The sequence below is a fragment of the Cinclus cinclus genome, chromosome 4 (assembly GCF_963662255.1).
Source record: "Cinclus cinclus chromosome 4, bCinCin1.1, whole genome shotgun sequence".
In the NCBI taxonomy this organism is placed as follows: Eukaryota; Metazoa; Chordata; class Aves; order Passeriformes; family Cinclidae; genus Cinclus; species Cinclus cinclus.
In genome coordinates, this window is record NC_085049.1 from 63,698,349 (window position 1) to 63,720,239 (window position 21,891).

Here is a 21,891-nt window from a genome sequence, read left to right on the forward strand (position 1 = left end):
TGTAGTATTCTGAGTTATATTCAGTCTCTGGGATTTGTGGTACCTACAGTATCTTGCTGTTTGCTAATCTTTGTTGCAATTAACCCTTTGTTTCCATACTTACCACTTTCTGGCCTGTGCATTTGACAATTAGTAATTTATTGTAAAATTTAATTTACCAGTGTTTTGGTTTTTAAAATGCTGTATGGAAATATGTATTGTAATGAATCCCAATTATGGATCTTCATGTCATATAATGCAAAAATTGATATTTGGAAATTAGTATTTGATTCATTATGGATCAGTTTTAGGTTGAAAATTGCAGTATGGTTGAACAAAGCATTTTTTTCTTTTGAAAGAAACAGACTTCAGATGTTCAAGTAAACTTATCCCAGTTTTAAATACTACTGGATAAAAAATGAATTTATAAATGTTTAAAATTGTGAAATCAGCACAAGTTTTGGTCTGTTTCAGAACTGATTTCTCAGTGATAATTTTAAAAGTGTAAGGTTTTTAGTTGTTTTCTTCTGTTATAAATTAATGTGGCATTTGCATGGATTTGCAGATAACTCAGAACATTATCCGAAATGAGAAACTAATTGCCATTCTTTCCATGTTTAAATTCTGAAATGTTTTTATCGTGAAGTAAATTAATTACCCACTGAGACACTGCAGAGAAAATGTAAGGTGCACTGGTAAAAGATAAAGTTTGGTTAATGCAATGAGTTTACTTATGAGAGCTGGAAATAAGCATTTAGAGACTCTTTCCCCAAAAAACTTTACTCCAGGCTCTATCTTGCCTGTATTTTAAAGACTTAATCTTTCTTGGCACTTAGAATCACAGAATGGTTTGGTTTGGAAGGAATCTTACATATCACATAGATCCAACTCCTGCCGTGGCCAGGGACACCTCCCCATAGACCAGATTGCTCAGAGCCCCATCCAGCCTGACCTTGAACACTTCCAGGGATGGCACATCCACAACTTCTCTGGACACCCTGTTCCAGTGTCCACTTCTGCCTTATCTTACAGAATGTCACAGAATCACAGAATCAGGTTTGAAAGGACCTCTGCGATCGCTGAATCCAACTGTTCCGTCCTTGTGTCCTATCTGAATCTGCCTTCTTGCAGAGTCAAACCATTGCCCCCCATCACTACAGGCCCTAATGTCTTTTTCCAGCTTTCTTGTAGGCTTCCTTTAATTATTAGAAGGCCATTAGAAGCTCTCCACAGAGCCTTTTCTAGGCTGAACAACCCCAACCCTGTCTGTCTTCACAGGAGAGGGGCTTAAGCCCTCTGACCATTTTTGTGGCCCTCCTCTGGATCCACTTCTACAGGGCCCTGTTCCCCAGTCAGTCTGGTAATGAACTACTCTTTCTTCTGCTAATAACTTTCCACAGCCTTTTGGCCACCTCTGTAGCATTTGTCTTTTTCTGTCAACAAACATCCCTAGCACCCAGTCTTGCCTTACCTCCTAATGCCTCTGTCAGATAACTCCAAAGAACATTTCTATTTCATCACAGGAGTCCATCTATGATGAGCTGCTTTTCTCCCAGCGTGTGCCAAGTCGTGTGTTAATACATGCTGTGGATAGCCTTTCCAACTCTGATATCCAATGGCTAATACAGAGTACAATTTTCTCTTAGGTGAATCTTTATGAGAAGAAGTCAGGGTTGTGCTTTTGGCTTGAATGTAAGAACTGATTGTGTCCTCAGAGGCACTGTGTTGCAGGGGAAAGCAAGTCATTTGGACCACTAGAGCATCACCATCTTCAGGTATCAACATCTGGATGCTTAAGGTTTTTGTGGTTGTTGATACTGGTTGAACAAATGCATTTACTGATTATTTTTTAGTAACTGGATCTTGTAGTAACGGTTGCCCAAATGTATTTTCAAATTAACTCTGCTTGGATTAAGAGGAGGTGGTGGGGTGCTGATATGGAAACAGGAATATTTGTACTCTGTGTGAAATGGTAGGGGAAAAGGGATAGCCCAGAAGTGATGTTATAGGAATGCTTTTAATTAAACTGTGGTGGATTTTCCTGTGACAACAGAGAAACCAGATGGAACTTGCTCCACCATGGGTTCTTCTGAACTAATACAGAATTATAATTTCACTCAGCAGAACTGTCTGTTGGACATCAGAGGAGCAAACTGAACCTCCTGGCAATACCAACTCCCCTGACAAGAAAGTTGGTTGGCAAGAGACACGTGAGCAGCCAACCCTGTGGCTTTGGTCCTTTGCAGACCTGCAGTCTAATCCCTTCCAAAAGCTGTTCACGAGGTGTCTGATCTCCTTTATGATGACTTCAGTTCTCCTTCATCCTAGGGTTTTACCAGGGAGCAAACTGAACAGCCACGTAGTTTGGCTAATGAAGGCTTCCTGAGGAACAGCTCCAAAAGGAATTTTTCTTTCACTCTCTAACCAGGAGACTGTTGCCATTGGAAAATCAAAGATGAAGACAGAGTTACTGCTGGAGAAATAACCCAGACACTTCCCACAACATGGCAGGTCTTTTCTAAAAGTGCCAGTAATTTTATTATTCTAGGGGTTTTGAAAGCTAAACTGTTCTCACAATTTACATACTCAAATATTAGTTTTTGAAAATGATGAAGTATGTACATGTTTGGTAGCATTTCACTTAGTTCCAGGATATGAAGTTATCTTCTAACTTTTCCAGTCAATAGAACCCAAGTGACAAAAACTTCTTCCACTGTGTTTTTGGGAAATATATATGGATGATGGGACTAAAAAAATGTGTTAGTGAAAGCATTAGAGATTTGAGTGTTTAGACTAAAGTGAGAGACACTGTGTTTAGAGACTGGATTAGATTATTATTGGACACTGAATTGTGGAGATTTGTGTTGTGGGTTGGACTTTACTTCCGTAATTTTGCAGTTTTAGAAGGATGGGGCAGGAATAAGAGCACAGTACGGTCTTATTTGTCAGTCTTTCTTCTGGTGGATTTTTTTCTTAGTTTAATTAAGAAAAGGATTTCCATTTTTTTTTTTTTGCAAATGTATGTTCCACAGTTGCAAACCACTGCAGAGTAAATTTACATGACTTTCCATAATAAGAACAGAGGAAATGGCAGTGGAATAGGCAAATGTAATAAAAAGAGTTATTCTAAGGTAAAATGTAAACACTAAATTATTCTGCAGATCAATTGACTTTTGCACTTTCTGAGAGTATATGAACTTAAGTTTTTCAAGATCAATTGCACCACTGAATAAAGCTCTTTAAAGGAAAAACTAAACTCTGCAGGATTCAGTGAGGTGGTTGTGTGTTAACAAAATGAAGTTACGTGTCATCCTTTGAGTCATTCAGGAAATGGATTTGTTTATTTTCGAAAAGTATGTTGTTTCTTATTCTCTGTGAGGAAAGAAGCCAGTTACCTGTGTTCAGACTTTAGAGGAGGGGTTTTAGGCTTGAAAAAAAGAGTTCTGGCACTAATTTTGTGATGTGTACTTGAACTAGAGGAGGAAAACATGGCAGCATTAAATGTATTTAGCAAGAGTTTTTGAGGCAGTGAGGTTCAGTGTGCTAATTTGGGGGTTAAAAAAAGCAACATCTAACAAGAGTCTTAAAATTTAAAAACCCTGGGAATTAAATATTTCATATGGTGCATGAGTTTGACAAGCACCTTGAGTGACAAGACAGCATTTCAGTGCTGTTTCCCAAAGATGTCCCAGTAAATCCTTAGGAAGACATATTTGAATTTGCATTCCACTGTATTCAGCTGTGACATTTGCACCGAGTTCAGGGAGAATTTCTGAACACAGTAGTCAGATTCTCTTTTTCATGCACAGTGACACATTAACAGAAGCAATTTAAGTAGATGTGATGGGATTTCAGCAGTTAGGAGGTAATGAAATTCTCCATGGAGATCTCACTTGACTAAAGTAATGGAGAACATAGTAAAAAAAAAAAAAAAAAGTAATTTGAAGAAGATGCTTTAAAATGTTCCTGCTGCTGCTAAGAAAGTATTCCCCACAAAATCTTCTGTAGCATCAAAGTCACATTAAGAAGCTGATCCATTTTTCCAGCTTTGTGTCACCATGTCTTGTCTTCCACAGTGCTCTCAGACAAAAGAACCATGGTGCCACATGGATCAGTGAAGTGATCCAGATAATTTTAACTCTTGGGGGGGAAAAACCCACAACTATATTATTTCACTGCCAGCAGAGAAATTGCTCATGGAATTATACTTGCAGTCAGTGAAAACTATCTCAGTTACATTAATCAGGAATAGGCTTGGAAACTGATATAAACATTGAACCTATACAATGTTTCCAAAGTTGTCTTCCTAATTTAAACGAAGCTTATTTCATATTTTACTCCATCATCTGTAGTTTATATCAAAATAATTGTTTCTGTGGATGAAGTTAAAGACATTGAGTGAATGCCGACTGTAAATCTTCCTCCCTGTTTTTATGCCTGCTAATGTTCACTTATCTGACTAAATTTTAATATATTTAATAAATTTTCTAATACTTTGGAGTGTGAAAATGCAAATAACCTGCTGCAAGTGTACTGAGGCCAGAGACTCGTCGCAGAAGAGATGCTGTCATTCGAGCACAGAACCTGTGGTTTGTGTTTGAAAACAAAACCACTTGTGTTAAAACTAAAAACAATTTGAGTGGAAACGGAGACGACTGGACTTTACATTGAAATGGATATATTTCCACAGTGTGAACTTGGCTGACACAGGTTTTTCCCAGTCTCATTTTCCTTTGAAGTTTAGCGCTACCTAGTTAATTTTTCACTCCAGCTCCTGCTCTGTCCCTTCCCAAAATCCCAACTGCGACAGTGACAGACCCGCAGTCTGCATGGGGTGGGATGTCACCTGTCCTGCCCCTGATTCTCGATCCGGGCAGTCCCGGACTCCTCACCGCCAAGTCTTGGCAACTTTTCTCACCAAAGATCTTGCACCCTGTGTGAAGTTAAGGGATTGTCAGCAGACATTTCTGTTATAAAGAGGATCTTCTCCCTGTCTGAAGTTCTTTGTACTCTGCTGACCTTCCCGTGTAAGCAGCAGGGAACTGCTCTACGGATCGAGACAGTGGTGCACACGGGGAGCCGAGCCGTAGAGCCGCCCCACAGCCCCGAGGGAGGCGCTCGCTGCCGGTTCCGGTTCCGGTTCGGTTCCGGTTCGGTTCCGGTTCCGGTTGGCCGCTCTCCCTCAGGGCGGCCGGCCGGGAGGCGGGGCGGGGCGAGCCGGCTGCCCGCCCCAAGATGGCGGAGTACGTGCAGGTGTTCAAGCGGGCCCTGAAGCACATCGGCGGCCACGGCGGCGCCCGCGGCGCCATCCTGCAGCTGCTGAGGTAACGCGGCACCGGCGCGGGCGGCGCGGGCTGCCCGCTGCGCCTCCGCCGCCCCGCGGGGTCACCTTGAGGGCGGGGCCGGGCCGGGCGCGCCGCCCTGTGCGAAGCTGCGGCGGGGCCGAGGGTGAGGGGGCGCCGCCTCAGCCGGGCAGGCCTCGGGAGGGGCGCGCTCCGCCGTGCTCTCCGCTCCGCCGAGGCGGCGTGTCCCGGTCGGCAGTGGGTGTCGTGCTCGGAGCAGTCCCCGGATGGGGCCTGCGGCTGTTTTCTCTTCTTGAGGCACCTTGGAGGGTTCCTGGAAGGTGAACTGGCGGTGTTGCCCGGGCCGGGTGTCCTGGTGTCCAGCCCCAGTCCGTAGTCCTGTTGTCACAGCCGTGCCTCTGTGGGCACTTAGTGCTCTTTGCTCTGGGTCACCTCAGGCTGGCAGTGGCCTTCTTGAACTGTACAAATCTGAAAGCTGTGCACCTGCTGAAATCCAAGCAAGTGTAAAGCAAGAGAATGACTTCATCTGCTTTGCTGCCTCTGTTTCTCCTGATTCACTTCAAACTGCAGATCACATCTGCTCTTTGGCAGTGGATTGTCACTGCTGACCTATGCTCAGCTTTGGATGCCCTCCAGCCCCAGTGGCATTTTGTGCAAAATAAGATGCAGGCTTTGTTTCCATTCATGTCTGAGTACTTTCTTCCCCAGCTACAGAATCTTGCACTTGTCCACATTAAACTTTCTCCTGTTTTTTTCCCTCACTCACATCTCATGTCTTTCCTGTGACAAGTATTTTAAATTGTGGTACAGCATGCTTGAAGCTGCTCCCAATTGGAAGGTGCAGGTTTACGAGGGTACTCTTTTTTTTCCTTCAGGTCCTTGAGGAAACAAAGGGTGGAAGTCCAAATATTGTGCAATCCAAATTCAGCAGTGTTAGTGGCCTGTATTATCTTTATAGGTAGTCCTGGAAAAGTATTAGAATGTATTCAGTAAATGTTTTAGGCCTGACCACATGCTACAAAGCCCTTTTTAATCAATACTGGGAAGTCAGGAATATGGGATAGGGGAGATTTGCAAATACAAAATTCCCTGCCGTATATTAAGGGCTTTCTTATGTTGGCGTGAACAAGCCAAGCTTTCTGAGCCTTCTTGAAGGCTTTTTATCCCCTCCCACACAGATCATGGTGGCCCTTTTTCTGTTATTTCTTGTGACTTAAATTGTTCTGTTTTGAAGAGTCAAGCATAGGGTTTCGCACAGGTGCTGATCAGGCTTCATCAGTATTTTCATATTGTGGCTTTAGTCCCTGATGAGCAGTAAGACAATACATGGTTTCCCTGGCTGGTGCTTTACTGCTATTATAATTACTATTTTCTGTCACACCCCTCCCTCCCTCCCTTCCCCAGGTTGTTTCCTCCACTTTGTTTTCCTTCTCATGCTGTACTTATTACTCTCACAGTTCTCAAGAAGAAATGGACCTGGGGAAATGAAAGTGTGGAAGAGTTTGAGTTTTAGGTGTCATCAGAGTGCCTCCTCCTCAGCACAGCTTTACGAATGTCTCCTTAGGGATCTTTTGTGAGTCTAAGATCGCAGGCTGTGTTGACACCTTTCTACCACACAGAAAAGGAGAGCAGGCAAGGCTGGAGGCAGTGTTGTCCTTTTTTTTCCTTCAGAAGACTGAAATTAGGTGTACTAGGTGGGTGATCACACCCAATCCTCATGACCACACCAACCACAAACAGCTGCTGCCCTTGAAAGCCATTAAATCATCCATCCCAGCTCAAGGAATAGGCTCGGTGTTCAAAGGGAGAGTTATCAAGGTGTTCTTTCTTGCAACAGTTGGTTTTAAGAAGTAATCACCGGTAACTGGAAAAAAATTATTTACCCAAGTCAGGAGACTTTCTCTGAATTTCCCTGCTTTTCTTTTTATGTTTTCCACTGAGGCAGTTGCAGAAGATTTATATGCTATAAAATCAAATTATTGAGAGCCTTTGTGGCTGGAAACATTCTCTGTATTTAAAATTCAGTGAAATTGGCTGGAAAATATTCTCGAGAAGCCATAAATACTTCTTAGTGTCTGATATTGGTATTCAGGGCACGAAGTCAGGACAAGGGCATAAGAACACTTGAAAGAAAGGGAGGGGAAAAAGGGAGATCAGCAGTGGAATAGCTCTTCTTCTGAAGCTGGGGACTCAGGGTTGTATAGTTGAACCAGAGGTGTTTGAATGTTCCTTTGACAGAGGAGAGATGTGTCAGAGAATCTCTCTGCCTGCCACCACAGGGGTTTAAAATGAGTACTTGCCGGAATGATTGTCACTGTCACGCACCCTAGGGGAAAAGACACCAAAAAAACTGCATCTCAGCACATTCCTCCTCTCACTTGGGATTGAGTTGAGAGTGTGCATAATACTACAAGCAACTAAAACCTTTGAGACAAAACTTTTGCCTATCTAATATGGCCTGGAATGAATGCCAGAGAAGGTTAGTTTTAGGTTAGTTTTATCACTAGATTATAAATCATAGGCTCGGTTTAATTACTGATTTCTACGATAATGTTAAAATATGTTCTGTATAAAGTGTTGAAACTCATATGTACCTGATCTGGGTCAGTGTAGGTCTCTCAGAGTTGCAGGGTGAATGCATGGATCATTCACAATTACACAAAAGCAAGAAAGTAACAATTACAGTTTAGGGTTTTGCATGTATTTTCTTGGCAAATAGCTGCAGTGGCCTAAAATATTACTCTTCCTCTCTTGGAGGTTACTGCCCACATAGACACATGAGGTCTCTTGTGCTGCTTCAGTGCTGACTGCTTCCAGTGGCTCCTCAGGCTGAAATAGTAGCTACTGATATTTGAGAGGGATGGTAACATTTCCTACTAAGTGGATTAAGATGTTCCTCTGGGACTCCCACAGTATTTAAGGTTTTGTGGGTGTTAAAATGTCACATTGTAGAGTTGCTTTATCTTCTGCTATAATGAGCTGTTAAATCAGTAAGATTCCCTGAAAGCCTTTTTGTGTGGCTTTTATCATCTTGTCAGTGGGGTGCAATTTAGTTGCAGGAGTTGGTTATTGTTTTGCATTCCATAAGCTTGAATAATTTTTCTAAAAAATATCTTTGCCTACATGTATACAGATTTTTACTTACCCTTAAGAAACCTCTGTGGCATTTCGTTTTGACAGGACACCAACTGAAACTGTTGTTTTGATAATTCACAGGGTCAATGATTTGAAGACTGGTAATCTGATAGGAATTGACAAATATGGAAACAAATACTATGAAGACAAAAGGAACTTCTTTGGTACGTGTGCTAATGTGAACACCTCCCAACCAGCTGTGCAGCTCCCACATAGCTTGGTTTGTGTGCTTTCTGCTAGTGAAATACAACTTGTTGCCTGCCCGACTTCCCTGCACTTGTCTTGTGTGAATCTTAAACTTACAGAAATGCTTTGACAGCTTCTGTTCCTCTGTTGCTTCCCTCAATTCATTTGCAAACAGTCAATCAGAAGCAGTGAATATGGGATAAATATAAGCCAGTCATATGGTCTCTGTGTAGGTAAAGCTATATGATAACGTGATTGAGAGTTGAATTTGGTCCTTGACATACAGGCTGTAGCTTAACAGGTGGGGAAAAAAGGAGAACTACATTTAAATCTGCCTCATTTATCTGATCACTTCAGGGCAAAGACCACAGGTTGGCTTAAACTTACTGTTATCTTAAGTAAAGGGATTTTAAATCAAGCCTCTAGAGGATTTAAAAAGGCAGCACCTGAAGCAACACAGGTGACACATAATCAATTGACACAGTGGTCAGGCCAAGCTAACTGCTGACTGTAGGTTAACTCGGGGTGTAACCAGCAAAAGCACTTGCTGCTTAACATTGCTTGGTACTTTTGTATAGCTGAAATTTAGTTTAGTCTTAGGTTATCAATATCCTTTTGGAAAAGACTCCTCGTAATGGAGGACAAAACCCCCAAATTGTTTCTCTGCCTGAAAATTTTATAAGTTCCTATTTCCCATTATTTTTACAAGAGCCAATATTTGCTACCTTGTGAGAGCATTAGATTCAGTCATCTAAAACTACAGTAACAGTGAAAATACAGAAGATTTAGAAAAATAAAAGCTCTGCTGGCTTAAAAATAAGTGCCCATTATGGTAGAGACTGTCGCTCAAAATGTTTTTCCTTGGTTTTCCTGAATTCTCTCCTTTATAAGAAAATAATTTTTTTTTTTTTGGAGCTAATATGATATTTCTGTTTGTTTACTTAAGGTCGGCACAGATGGGTTGTATATACTGAGGAAATGAATGGCAAAAATACCTTTTGGGAAGTTGATGGAAGCATGGTGCCCCCTGAATGGTAAACTATTTAGCTTAATATTGTGGACAGATACAAATTGTGTAATTGCCTTACATTTTCTTACATTACAAAGCTGAAGATTAAAAGAAAAAGTTAAAAAAGTTCTCGTGGTCGTAGCTGTGTTGTTTATGACCAGAAGATTTCAGACTCATCACTTCTAATGTTGAACTTCATTAGTGTTCATTGCTTGCTGTCCTGGCAGAGGCACTCACTGCTTTTTGGATTGAGAAAAGCATTTTGCCAGCCAGATGGAGCAGGTCAAGACAGTCTTCTAATTTTCTTTATAACTTGTGATTCCCTGTTAATGGCTTGGCAAAGCCTTGGGCCACCAGAAGTAAGATATTTGTTATTTCCATCATAAGCAAGGACCTTAGGAACATATGGCAGTGGTGGAACAACATTCCTTAACCCACAGCCTCTAACAGCATAATTGTTTCAATTTATATACACTGATGTGGTAGTAAACATTAAAGTGCCAGGATGCTCCAAATGTTGGCTGCTATTTGACTGTAATTTTTACTGAGGTTTTATTTTCTATCCATGCTTTTCAGTAATAACTCTGTTCAGCCTTGAGTTCCAGAAGGCCACAGCTGTTGACCTTTTTTTTTGTTTTCCTAGAAAACTCACACCATGTAAAGTAACAGTAATAGTTATACTAGTGAAAACAATCTCTATGCGATTCTTAAGGAGCAGGAATAGCACTTCAGCCACAAAGCAGCAAAAGGTGACATCAAAAGAGAAGTGCTTGGGTAGACTGAGCAAACACTGTTTTTTATTACTCCTGTGACAAATGTTCTGTGCCAAGGCTGGGATTGATTATAAAATCTCCTACATTGTGGCTCTCAGTGGAACATTTCAGGAATGTGTGGGTAGACTCTCTAGGTGGTCAATTTTGTTTCAAGCTCTTCCAGCCTTACATTATTTTTAATGTGGTTAATGCTTTTTTCTGCCTTATTTGGTAAGAACTGAATGGCATTGTTTTCAGAAGTGACATTAGAATCTCTAACACCAGAATTGTTCTCTGCATAACTGTTGTTTGGTTCTGGTTGTTACCCACTATTAGACTGTGCTGGGTTTTAATATTTTCTTTATTTTGAGGCACGGGTTTTGTTTCGCACAGGTTTTAGTTTTTATTTGGTTTTTTCCTTTACTTGTGTTTGTGGGATATTTGTTGCCTCTTTACAAAACTCAGTAAAGGCTTTCTTCTTGAGAATCAAAGTGATGTTTTGAGGGTTAAGTAGCTTGTTTGCTTCACAGAAATTAATGAGGTAGAAAAACTTGTTTTCCTATCAATGTGGAAAAAAAATCGTTTACAAGAACTGTAAAGATTTCATTATTTTCAAGACTGCTGAGTGTAATGAGGTGCAAAAGGGTAAAAAGTGTTCTAAGGTATGTGTTCTAAGGTATTTTTGTTAGGAAACTTAGTTGTGCAGTACCAGTCAGGTTTTTTTGTGGTGAGGGGATGGTGTTTCTTGCTGATAAATTTCTATGTCCCATGATAAATGTTTATTCTTACATAGGAATCCTAGCCGTGTGATACATCTAAATCACTGATGTGTATTTCCACACAGCTTAAAGACATCTTTAAAAATAGAAATATATTGACTGGGAATTAATGCTGTCTTCTAAGACTTCTTAAAAATTTTAATCTGGTGCTATACTGCCTTAAATTTTTAACATGGCATAGACTTCTGAATTGAGACTGGCAATATGTTGCATAAGCTGCTGTCAGTGTAACACTAGAGTTGTGCAACAGGTAATGAGTGGTTATTTTGGATCCAGAAATTAGTTGGAAATAAATTAAACTGTGTGAAATTAATTATATTAACAAAGAGAGTAATTAATCCATAGTGTGATAGTATGATAGATGTTTGTCATCCATGGATCAACTGGGAAGTATTTAAAATACAGCTGGGTTAGAGCTAGGTGTGATCTGAATGCTTCTTCTAAACATTGATGTTTTTACTCTGGAATTCAATTAATTTAGCTCAGCTCAGTGAAGTTTTGTGGGTATGTTGTTGTATCCTCTTCTCACAATAAGTTATGTGACTTCAGGACTGTAGAATGTGAATGATTGTTCAAGTACAGTCAAGTGAAGCTCATGCATGATGAACTGGAAAAAAATATTTTGGTGTGTTGAAAAGTTCTGGAAACAATTGGAAAAAAATGTTACCCTTCACTGTCTTTCAGATACTAGAGAAAAAGAAAAAGCAGCAAGAAAAAATGCCTTATATGTAATAACATATTGTAATACCATTTTAGGAGTTACTGAGTATTTTCAGTGTTCTGAAATAATTGATGTAATGTCTTTTGACAACGGATGTACTGAAATTGTATAGTCTAAAGGAAATCAGAGTTGTTTTGACATATGTCTACTCTCCAGGGAATCGAGACTGTTGCTTTTTAAAAATATTTCCACACTAGAATATGTAGGCTTGTGGTTTATTCTGATTTAGTTGTTATTTAACTTGTTTTTGACTCTATTTTTTTGTTTTGGCCTTTTTTTTTGTTGTTGTTGTTGTTTCCAAAATCCAGGTGTTGGTATCTACTTTGTTGTAGACAAGTTAATTAGATTTTTTTTTTTTAAATTTCTTTAATACTTGTGTTGGGAATGATAAATATTAATCTTCTTGTAATGCTTTACAAGATATTAGGCACAATTTTTTCCCCTACACAAATTCATCTTTTTTACTTTTAGACAGTAAGAGAAACCACATACTTGTTTTGTCTCTTACGAGACTGTTGTTTGCAGGAACTCAGTGCTTCCATGTTTGAACACACTGGTTGGGTGAGCTCTTTGAACACATAAACAGTAGAATTTAAATCTGTTTATAGCAATGCCTGTGGGGACTGTGTTTAGTGCTTTCATGGATGTCTCCATTGCAGCATCACTAATCCTTAGCCTGTGTGTTTAAGCTATTTGTTTAGTGTATTTCTGGTGTAATGTACTTCGGTTTGCATTTTGGCCAAATACTTTGAACAAACCAATTGACAACTGGTGTAAATGTACACACTAGTTAAAAATAAATTGCTATTTCAGTATCAACCCATGGGGAAAGAAGAGCTGTAATTTGAGAATAGTTTTTCCTTTTGTAGAGACACTTCATTTTGCCAGCATTGTCCTGTGTATTTGTGATGTCTGTCCTGTACTTTGAGGTTTGTTTCCTTGTGGTGCAAATCTGACGCCTTTGGAAGGAGCTCCAGGAGTGTTTATTTCATATAGTGAAGTATTGCAGATTTACCTTCTGTTTAATAGTCTGCATCCTTTTTAGTTGATCTGACAGGGAGGAGTGTATCACCTCATTCTTAAAGTGCCAACACACTAGAAAATGTAAAGAAGTGTGCAATTCTTCTTTAAAAATGCTGCTTTTCAAGTTTGCCTTCAAGGAAAACAAAACAGAAGGATTGAACAGAAAAGGAAGGGGAATGGGAAAATTTCCATCCTTCTAGTAGCTTCACAATAAATTTTTGGGGTTTTGTAACTCAATTAAATGCTAATTTGGTGTTTTCTGGTAAATTGGATGCCATCTCATTGCTATGGTGTAGTAGCTTGCATGAGGAATTAAAGTTATCTCTCATGTGTAAACAAATAAACACATTTTTGTCCCTTTTTCCTTCTCTGCCCTATGACCTGAACCCACATCTTCATTTCTGTTGTCTCATTGCAGTATGGTTAACTTGTGGCAAAAAGTGGATGTTAACAAGTTGGCAAACATTGTGAGTTGAGGCAGGCTGAGCCTGAACCTTGCAGATGCACATATGGTAGTGGCTGCTGAGTTTGTGTAGCCTCAGTTCTTGTTTGACAGCTTGTACATCATATAATTGGCTCCACTCCCTTGTAGCTTCAGTTTGAAGTCTACTTGCTTTTAAATATTTGTTAAAACTTTGGAAAAAATTCTACATAGTCTTGAGAGCTTTTGAAGATACTTTTAGGTGTCTTTTAATTATATATACAAGAAAAAGTGCAAAGGCTTTGCTGGCCTCAGTCTGCTTCCTAGTGACTGCTCACTGATTCAGGAAGCTGCTTCAACCTCTTCAGAGCTGCTTGCATCCTCCTGATTTTTCTGTGCTCTGTCCAAGTTGTCTGTTTCTTTGTATGTTTTCAGTCATTAATTGCTTTTGAATCCTTTTTTTCCCACAATGCATTTATAGGCAGAGTTTGTATAGAAATCTGGCCATCTGCAGGATGTCATATCTCTTTATTCATGCTCTTCAATCTAGTGCATGAAAAGCTTTTCTTGAGCATCTGGGGGTAGAGTCTGAGATATCAGAACTTCAGACTATTCTTTGAGGCAGGTGTCAAGGGGAATGTCTTCCCAAAATAAAGTTTTCAAGATTTTAAGTGGAAAGTGGGAGCTTTTGTTTGAGAGAACAGACTCTGCAAACCCAAATGCTGTTTTAAATCACATGTGCTTCTAAGGGGAATGTTTTGTGACTGGGTGAAGCCCTGAAAACTCCTAAATATAAGAATAATTCATAGTGGATTGATTGTCTAAAACTTTTGAAATCTCTTCATGTTTTTCAATACCTGGGACTCTATTCGCATATCGTGTCAGTGAGCAATTCCATTTTTACTTTCCAGTGAGGAAATGTGATTCAAGGATTGGTTTTGCTGATCTGTTTAAATTTGAGCTTGGTTTCATGTTGATGTTACAGAAATCCAGAAAATCTTAAACTCAAAGATATTAATTACTCAGAAAATGCTGTAATTTAAAAGATTTTATTGATTTAGTCTTAAAAAAGCTGCAAAGCAATAGTTTAAATGACAGGTAAACCAACTCTGTTAAATGATATCATGAAACTTTTTTGATGTTTCAAGGAATGAATATGTGACAAATACACTTATAATGACAGAAGTGCCAGACATTACACAAGCTTGGAATATAGTTGATTTTAGCTGAGCATTAATACAGTTCTAGTGCTGTGCTTGCTGCAGCCTGTCTTTCAGGGCCTTTGTAGCTGGATTTCTGTCTGACAAGTTTTTGTCCATCCTGGTGGTGTGGGTGACTCTTGGGGAGCATGAGGATGGTGAGGCATGATGACAGGTGCCTATTTAGGGATCTGTGTGCAGGATCCTTATCCACTGTTACCAGAAGCATCACTAGGTGAACATGTGTGTGTTGTAAGTCGCTGTGTCATGGTTTAACCCCAGGCAGCTGCTTGTTCACTCTCCCTTCAGTGGGACTGGGGAGAGAATCAGAAGGGTAAAAGCTGGAAAACTTGTGGGTTGAGATAAGCACAGTTCAGTAGGGAAAGCAGAAGCTGCACACAGGCAAAGCTTCTGCTGAATGAATTCATTCATTGCTTCCCATGGGCAGGCAGGTGTTCAGCCATCTTCAGGAGAGCAGGGCTCCATCATGCATAATGGTGACTTGGGAATATAAATATCATCAGTTCAAACATCCCCTTCAACCTGCTTCTACCCCCTACTTTATATCCTGAGCATGATGCCATGTGGTACAGAGTATTCCTTTGGTCAGTTGGGGTCACCTGTCCTGGCTGTGTCTCCTCCCAGCATCCCATACACCCCTGACAGCATGGCAATACATAAATTAGAAAAGACCTTGGGTGTGTATAAGCCCTGCTCAGCAATAACAAAAAGATCTCTGTGTTACTAACCCTGTGTTCAACACAAATCCAAAACACAGCCCCATACCAGCCACTGTGAGGAAAACTAACTCTACCCCAGCCCAAAGCATCACACTCACATAAAACTTAAATTCACTTTATTAATATCCCTTGCACATTGCAGTAAGAGCCTTAATTTTTATTTTTTTTTAAAAATATTAACTCTACTCTGGCCAAAGCCAGCATGTTACAGTAAGCAGTTTTAAAAAGCTGTGGCTCTTATGGAGTGATATTGCAAAGCATTTTGAAATGCAGTCCTTGAGTCAGTATTAGCAGAATGGACTGTTCTTTTCCCCTTTCTCTCATGCCACAGACTCAGTGTTTCTGTGTTAGCAATGGAGAGCTTGTTTGGTGTGAGCACAGGATCCCTCCTCTGTCAGGTTAGCATTTTTGCAGAGTTTCTGCCAATCTTGATGCAGGCTGTCCTAGGACACGTGGTACCTGAGGTGGTGTGAAGCACAGTAGTACACAGAATTCTTCTGACAGGTGTTCATCAGGCAAGAGAGTTTGCCCAAGGTGAGAGAGCTTTGTGTGATGTGGCCAGGGCATTTCAGAGGCTGGTTTAAAACACCAGGTTTAAAACTGAGCAAGACCTGATCCTGTATCAATCAGACCACAGAATGATTAGTAGTGCTATGGGCCACCTTTTTTCCAAACAAAAATTATTAGCTATTTATCTTTTTTTTTTAATAGAAGTAGTGCAAAATGTACACTTTGAAGGAGACCAGATTTACAAAGGAGAGTGGAGAGAGGAAGAGCATTGTACACATGTGTATAACTTCCAAACTTTAAAGGGGATCATTTTTCCCACAGGAGGCTGTTCTTTGCCTCTAAGCACAGTTTTTTCTTCCTATTTTTAAACAGTCTTATGGTTCCATCATATTTTATATTCAAGCCAGTTTCCTGGCAGCCCTTAGTCCTACAATGCATGGCTTTAGTTTAGTTTGGTTTTTACCTCTAGAAAAAGAACTTTAAACTGACACTTTTTTTAAAGTGACACTTTTTTACCAAAGTTATAGCCAAAGTTGTGATTTTTTTTCCCTTTTTTTTAAAAATACATGTTAAGCAGTCATTCAAAAAGATTACCAACCTTCTGTAGAGCTCTTTGGATTTAGAATATACCTGTTAGTCTATTTCTCAACACTTTTATAATGGTTTTGTTTTTCTGTATAAATGAAGTGTGTTGGATTTGTTACTAAGGGCTGAAGATGCAATTTTTAGGTTTTCTAATAGAACTAGGAAGGAGGACTTCATATTTTTAGGTCAGATCTTTGCAAAAGCTGATTAGCAGAAGTCTCCTTAATTCTACCTCATTGAAAAAATACAAAATCTTGCAAGAAATGTCATTACCTCACTTTTGTCATAACTACACACAGTATGAAGTACATGTAAACTGACAGATAATTAAAATGTAATTTATATTTGAAAGTTGCTTCAGGCACTGAAATGGGAAAGGGATTAAATCAATTCAATTGGTCCCTGGTGCCATGTTTCAGTAAATTGTTAGGGAAAATGCTTTGCTTGATCATTAATGTTGCTTGCACAAAGAAAGATTGACATTTAGTTCATAGGTAAAGGCTAATAACTGGAATCACTTGGTAATTACCCTATTACTGATTGGTATTAATCGTTGTGTTGTGCAGTCAGTAAATATTTATGTGCTTGTTTTAGGTGTACTTACTTTGTTAATCTGGATCCCAAGTGGCAGCCTCATGTATGCTTTGAAAATAGCATTGGAATTGTGCAGCATAGTCTTCTGGTAACTGAAAACAAAACAAATCTCCATACCCTAACAAAGAAAAAGCACAGGCAGCAAAACCAAACCTCGTGGTTTTGTTGTTTGTAGTGCCTGCCTTAACCTGGCAGCCTGGTGAAGGCTGTACAAACAAGTGACAGCATACTCTGCCCAAATACTGTGTGTACAAAGGAACAGGAAATTTGAACACAGGTATGCTTTCAGTGGCTTGGAGGCAGAACTGTTACTTATCAGTTATGCTTGTGAAACTAATTAAAATCATATCCTGTAGTCTCATTCAAAGTCACACTGGATTAAAATTATTTTTTCCCTTATCAGAATAAATACTTAGTGTCTCTTCAGACTCCTGTGAATCAGGAGATAGACTTGGCAGATATCATGTGATGTTTCTTAATAACAATATGTCTTTTTTCCTCTCAAGGCATCGCTGGCTGCACTCAATGACGGATGACCCTCCAACTACTCATCCACCAGTTGCTCGTAAATTTATCTGGGAGAACCATAAATTCAATGTGAGTGGCACTCCTGAGCAGTATGTGCCTTACTCCACTACTCGCAAGAAGATACACGAGTGGATCCCTCCTAAAACAGCCAGCAAATAACAACAGCAACAACATGATTTGTCTCAGCTTGGGCTTTCAGTGTAAATTGCATATTCACTGGTTTCGGTCAGAATAAAAACCTCCCATAGCAATGGTAGTTTAGTTTATTGAATTGGGAGCAGGAAAGTGAGAATATTTTGGGAATAGGACAAAATACATTACAGTGTTATCAAGATACTGTGCTTTTTCTCATATTGTCAGTGTTCTGTCTTCACATAAGCAGCTCTCAAACTCTTTTTAACATGATAACCATTCCTGTGATAATTACTCCTCATATTTGTATCATTCAGCAGAATACAAATTCACATTTGAAATGCAGATTTCTCATCTTTAACAATATCCTTTTACTGTTTCTGCATGGCAGATAATGCACTTTTCATGTACTATTTTGAGAGCCATCTCGTTAAATTTTTATATGACAAGTTAGAATAGTATGACCAGTCAGGATTATAGTTTTCATTCACAGTGTTCATAAGTATATGCATGAGTATGCAAAAAGCATTGCTGCATTCCAGTATGGGATGAAACATAATATAAAACTTAAGAGGCTACATTTATCAAATGACATCTCACCCATAAGGGAACTTAGCCATAAGAAAAGGGCCCTCAGTCACAAATGTCTCTTTTGCTGTGCAGGTTCATTACAAGATGTTCTCATAAAGGTTTGAGATGGACTGTTTGCTCTCTTGTGGTGAAATTTTTTAAAGGTCTTTGGAAGTTCAATATTGCCCACCTTTTTAGGAGATAGAGAAGTAAAATGTACCAGAACCCAGTCTCAAAAACGTGAAGCTGGCAAGTTGACATTTGAAATAGAGTTGGTTGGGGCTGTGGCTTTTTTCTGTATCTTGCTAATGGTTGACTTTTATTCCAGTCTGCTTATGTGTTTTAGCAAACCTTACCCTCACCACAAGCCTTCCTGTACCTGATGCTCTACTTTCTGGATAACTAGTGGGGGGTGTGCCCAGCCAGCCTCTCATTCACCCCAGCATCTGGTTGGTAGGAGAAGAAAAGAGAAAGTTAATTGGTTGAGAAAGATGGGTAGAGTGCTTGCCAGGTACCATCAAGAGCAAAAGAGAATTTAATTTATTGCCAATTAAAATTGCATAGTGAGAAACAAAGTCAAAAACTGTAAAACACCACCCTCCCTTCCTACTACTTCACACCTTCATTCCTTAGTCCTTTGCTTCCTCCTCAGGGAATGGTGGTGAGTCTGTTACAGCTGTTGTGGGCTCTGCTGTTCCTGCCCCCTGCTTCAGCCTGGGTCCTCTTCATGACCTGCAGTCCTTTCAGATAAACTCAGTATGGGTTTTCAGTAGGCTGAGGTTCCTGTTGGGAAATGCCTGCCGGGTGGTGTGGATTCGTCCTGGGGCTGCCAGGAATCTCAGCTCTGGCACCTGCAGCACCTCCTCACCTCTTCCTGCTTTCAGCTTGGTGTTCAGGTAACTGCTGCCCACTTCTTCCCCCTTCATCCTCTGCCTGTGCAGTATTTTTTGCCCCACCTCAAATCCTCTTTCCCAGAGATGCACCCGTTTGGCAGCCAAACTGGACCCACAGGGCAGCCCTGGCTTCTCCCCACAGAGGCTGCCAGCACTTTGACAATTACACTCAGTGTAATGACTTACAAAAATGGTTGTTAAAGATGACTGAGAAGGGGGTTGCATGTATTACATGCTTGCAATTGTCTGTTAAGAAGAAAAAACCTTTGATCCCCAATAACCCCCCACAGTGGCTGTGCCACTGACTACATTGGTTGATTTTCCTTTGCATGCCCACCTGAGTTACTTAACCCTCAGTTGCTTCCTTCCATATTAAATCAAATTCTGGATTAATTCATTATTTAAAGATGGGGGGTTTAGCTTTAATTTCTTTAAATTAGTTCTAGTATTTAAATTAGTAGGAAATAGCACCAACAACTCCTAACTTACCTAATTAGAAAAGCCAGCAAAAGTGCTGGGCACAGCCGAAAAGCAATTTGAGCCATACTGAGCAGCATAAGTGGAAAGGACTTATTTAACATTTTTATCTTGATAAATTATTTGGCCTTAAGAAAAAGTTTACCCTAGCACAAATGGAGAGCTTCATCACTAACACTCATCTATATAAACCCTGTGGGTTCAAACACAGGTAGAGCAATTAACTTTAATTTTTTTTGCCTCTATTTCTCTTTAATACATTTTCTACCAATTTCATTCCTGTTCCTTTTTTGTCCTGTGGATTTTTGGACTGCATCCTCAACACACATCGGGAGGTGCATTTGGGAATGAGATTGTGTACTTAGGGGATAGGCAGTAACTCCTCCTATACATTCCATGTCAAAAGAAGAGATCTCAGCCTGTTTGTCCTTCTGCTGTCATCTGGAACAGAAATGTTGAGGTAACAAAGTTTTGAACAACTTTGTGTGCAGCAATGCTACACAGAAAGAGAGAAAAGCAAGCATGTCCCCCTGGCCTGCTGGGCTGAAGCAAGTCTAGGACTCAGTAGCTTGGTTTAGAAAATATCATCAGTCCCATTTCTGAAGAGGACAGAAACCTGCTCATCCTGCTTTAAGCAGCAGGAACCACAAATGCTGGATTTTGAATGCAAAATTTCAGTGACATCTCTTGTAATATTGCTCCTCCAAGGTAAAGGCACATATAGGAAATAAAGCATATGCAGAGGAATCAGTGGTCTTCCACTGGGCTTTCTGCAAATGCTTCTGCAATTCAGTCTTTTCATCAGCAACCTCATTCAGTCATGGAAGTTCACCTTTGCTCATGACATCTGCCTCAGTATTAAGGCTCAGTGGCTTTGTGGTGTAAATGCCATTTTAAATGCCAAGCCGGCCAAGTGTCACAGCAGTGTCTTCCACCAAGTGTAACCAAAGCACTGACAGAAATATTCCCCTTGCACTAAATGTGAGTTTCAAAAGAAACATATGATACGGGAACAGGCTCATTAAGAAGACAGGTACCTCTTCCAGGAGCAGCAGAGTGCTGAAACCCACTTTTATTTTGAAATTGTGTCTGTATCAGTAGCTTTCCACTGAGCAGCCCTTTGCTGTAGCTGCCTGCAGGCTTTTCCTGTGCTCCCAGCACACTCAGCTCAGCCCCGTGCATTGGCACGGTGCCCTTCCCTCTATGGGGCACTGCATCCTGCCTCACGGCTGCCCACAGCTGCTGCCCTTTCAGCCCTCTCAGCTGAAACTACCCAGGACATGCTGGAGCAGAGAACAGTGGGGAAAGGAGCTTCAGGAGACCATTTCATAGCCATTCCATCTACAGCAAGAGGAGAAACCTTTGACAGGCAGGGACATCCTAGGGCATTTAAGGATGCTGAAAGGAGAGGGCAGGAGGACTTGTCACTTCTGCCCAATTTGTGTGACTCCTGCACACTGTGCCCACCTGGCTCTTTGAGGGCGCACTGAGAACATTCAGCTATTCACCAACTCGTATTTCTATGTCATCTAACTTCAGTTTTTGGGATTTTTCCTGCTGAAGTTGGTGTTGGGAAGCAGTCTTGATTGGGAATTACAGGGGAAATTATTTTGGATAGAGCTGGAAGTCATCAGCCTTGAAAACTGAAGTACATGTTTTCCACAGCTGTGATGCATTCAGACTGAAACCTTTGATTTACTAATTCTTTCGGGCCTATTATTCTGATGGCAGCTGAGGGTTTGGGGAAAGAGGGAACAGATCCTTGCTTTGCTTAGAGGTTAAAAAACTTGCAAATCTAAAAGCTCTGTTTTCATGTGGTGCTTACAAGGAGTGTACAAAAGTGGGTATTTCAAGGTTTGGTTGAAAGTGGCAGCCTTTAAACGGCACTCCAGGTTCCTCACACAAATCCCACAGTAAATGCTGGATTGCACCAAGGGGAAGCCTGTCTCAGTGGAAGATATCAGAGCAGCCCATGTCGGTGGGGAAGGGCCCAGCAGGTATTTTGTCCTGGAGACATGCTGGGCTTTGAACACCACCCTCTGGTTGCCAAGAAGAGCAAGGCTCTCATGCCAGAGCTGATGGTGACTTGCCTCCAGCATGGAGCCAGGAAAGGGAGTGCTTTGCCATGTGCACCATACCCAGCTGCCAGCAGGACCATGCTCAATCTGCAGAAGAAATCAGAGCTTCCAGAGATTTCCTTTTGCTGAAGGGCCAAAACCAGGTCTATTTCCTTATGTTTTTGAGTCACTTGAACCCATGCAATGTCACTTCCCATGCTGATTAATTTCCCAGGTGGTCCTAGCTTTGTTCACAGGCAACAAACATAAAAGGCAGAATTGAACCAGGATCCTGAGG

At 40.5% G+C, this 21,891-nt stretch overlaps 1 protein-coding gene across 1 annotated transcript; it reads left to right on the plus strand.

Annotated features, from left to right (window-relative positions):
• Positions 1-5,164: 5,164 nt before the first annotated feature.
• Positions 5,165-17,655, plus strand: NDUFA12 (NADH:ubiquinone oxidoreductase subunit A12). The gene is made up of 4 exons (XM_062491440.1): positions 5,165-5,303; positions 8,499-8,581; positions 9,550-9,637; positions 17,443-17,655. Exons 1-4 carry the CDS (start codon positions 5,215-5,217, stop codon positions 17,621-17,623), a joined length of 441 nt encoding a protein of 146 aa, XP_062347424.1. The 5' UTR covers positions 5,165-5,214; the 3' UTR covers positions 17,624-17,655.
• The last annotated feature ends 4,236 nt before the right edge of the window (positions 17,656-21,891 follow it).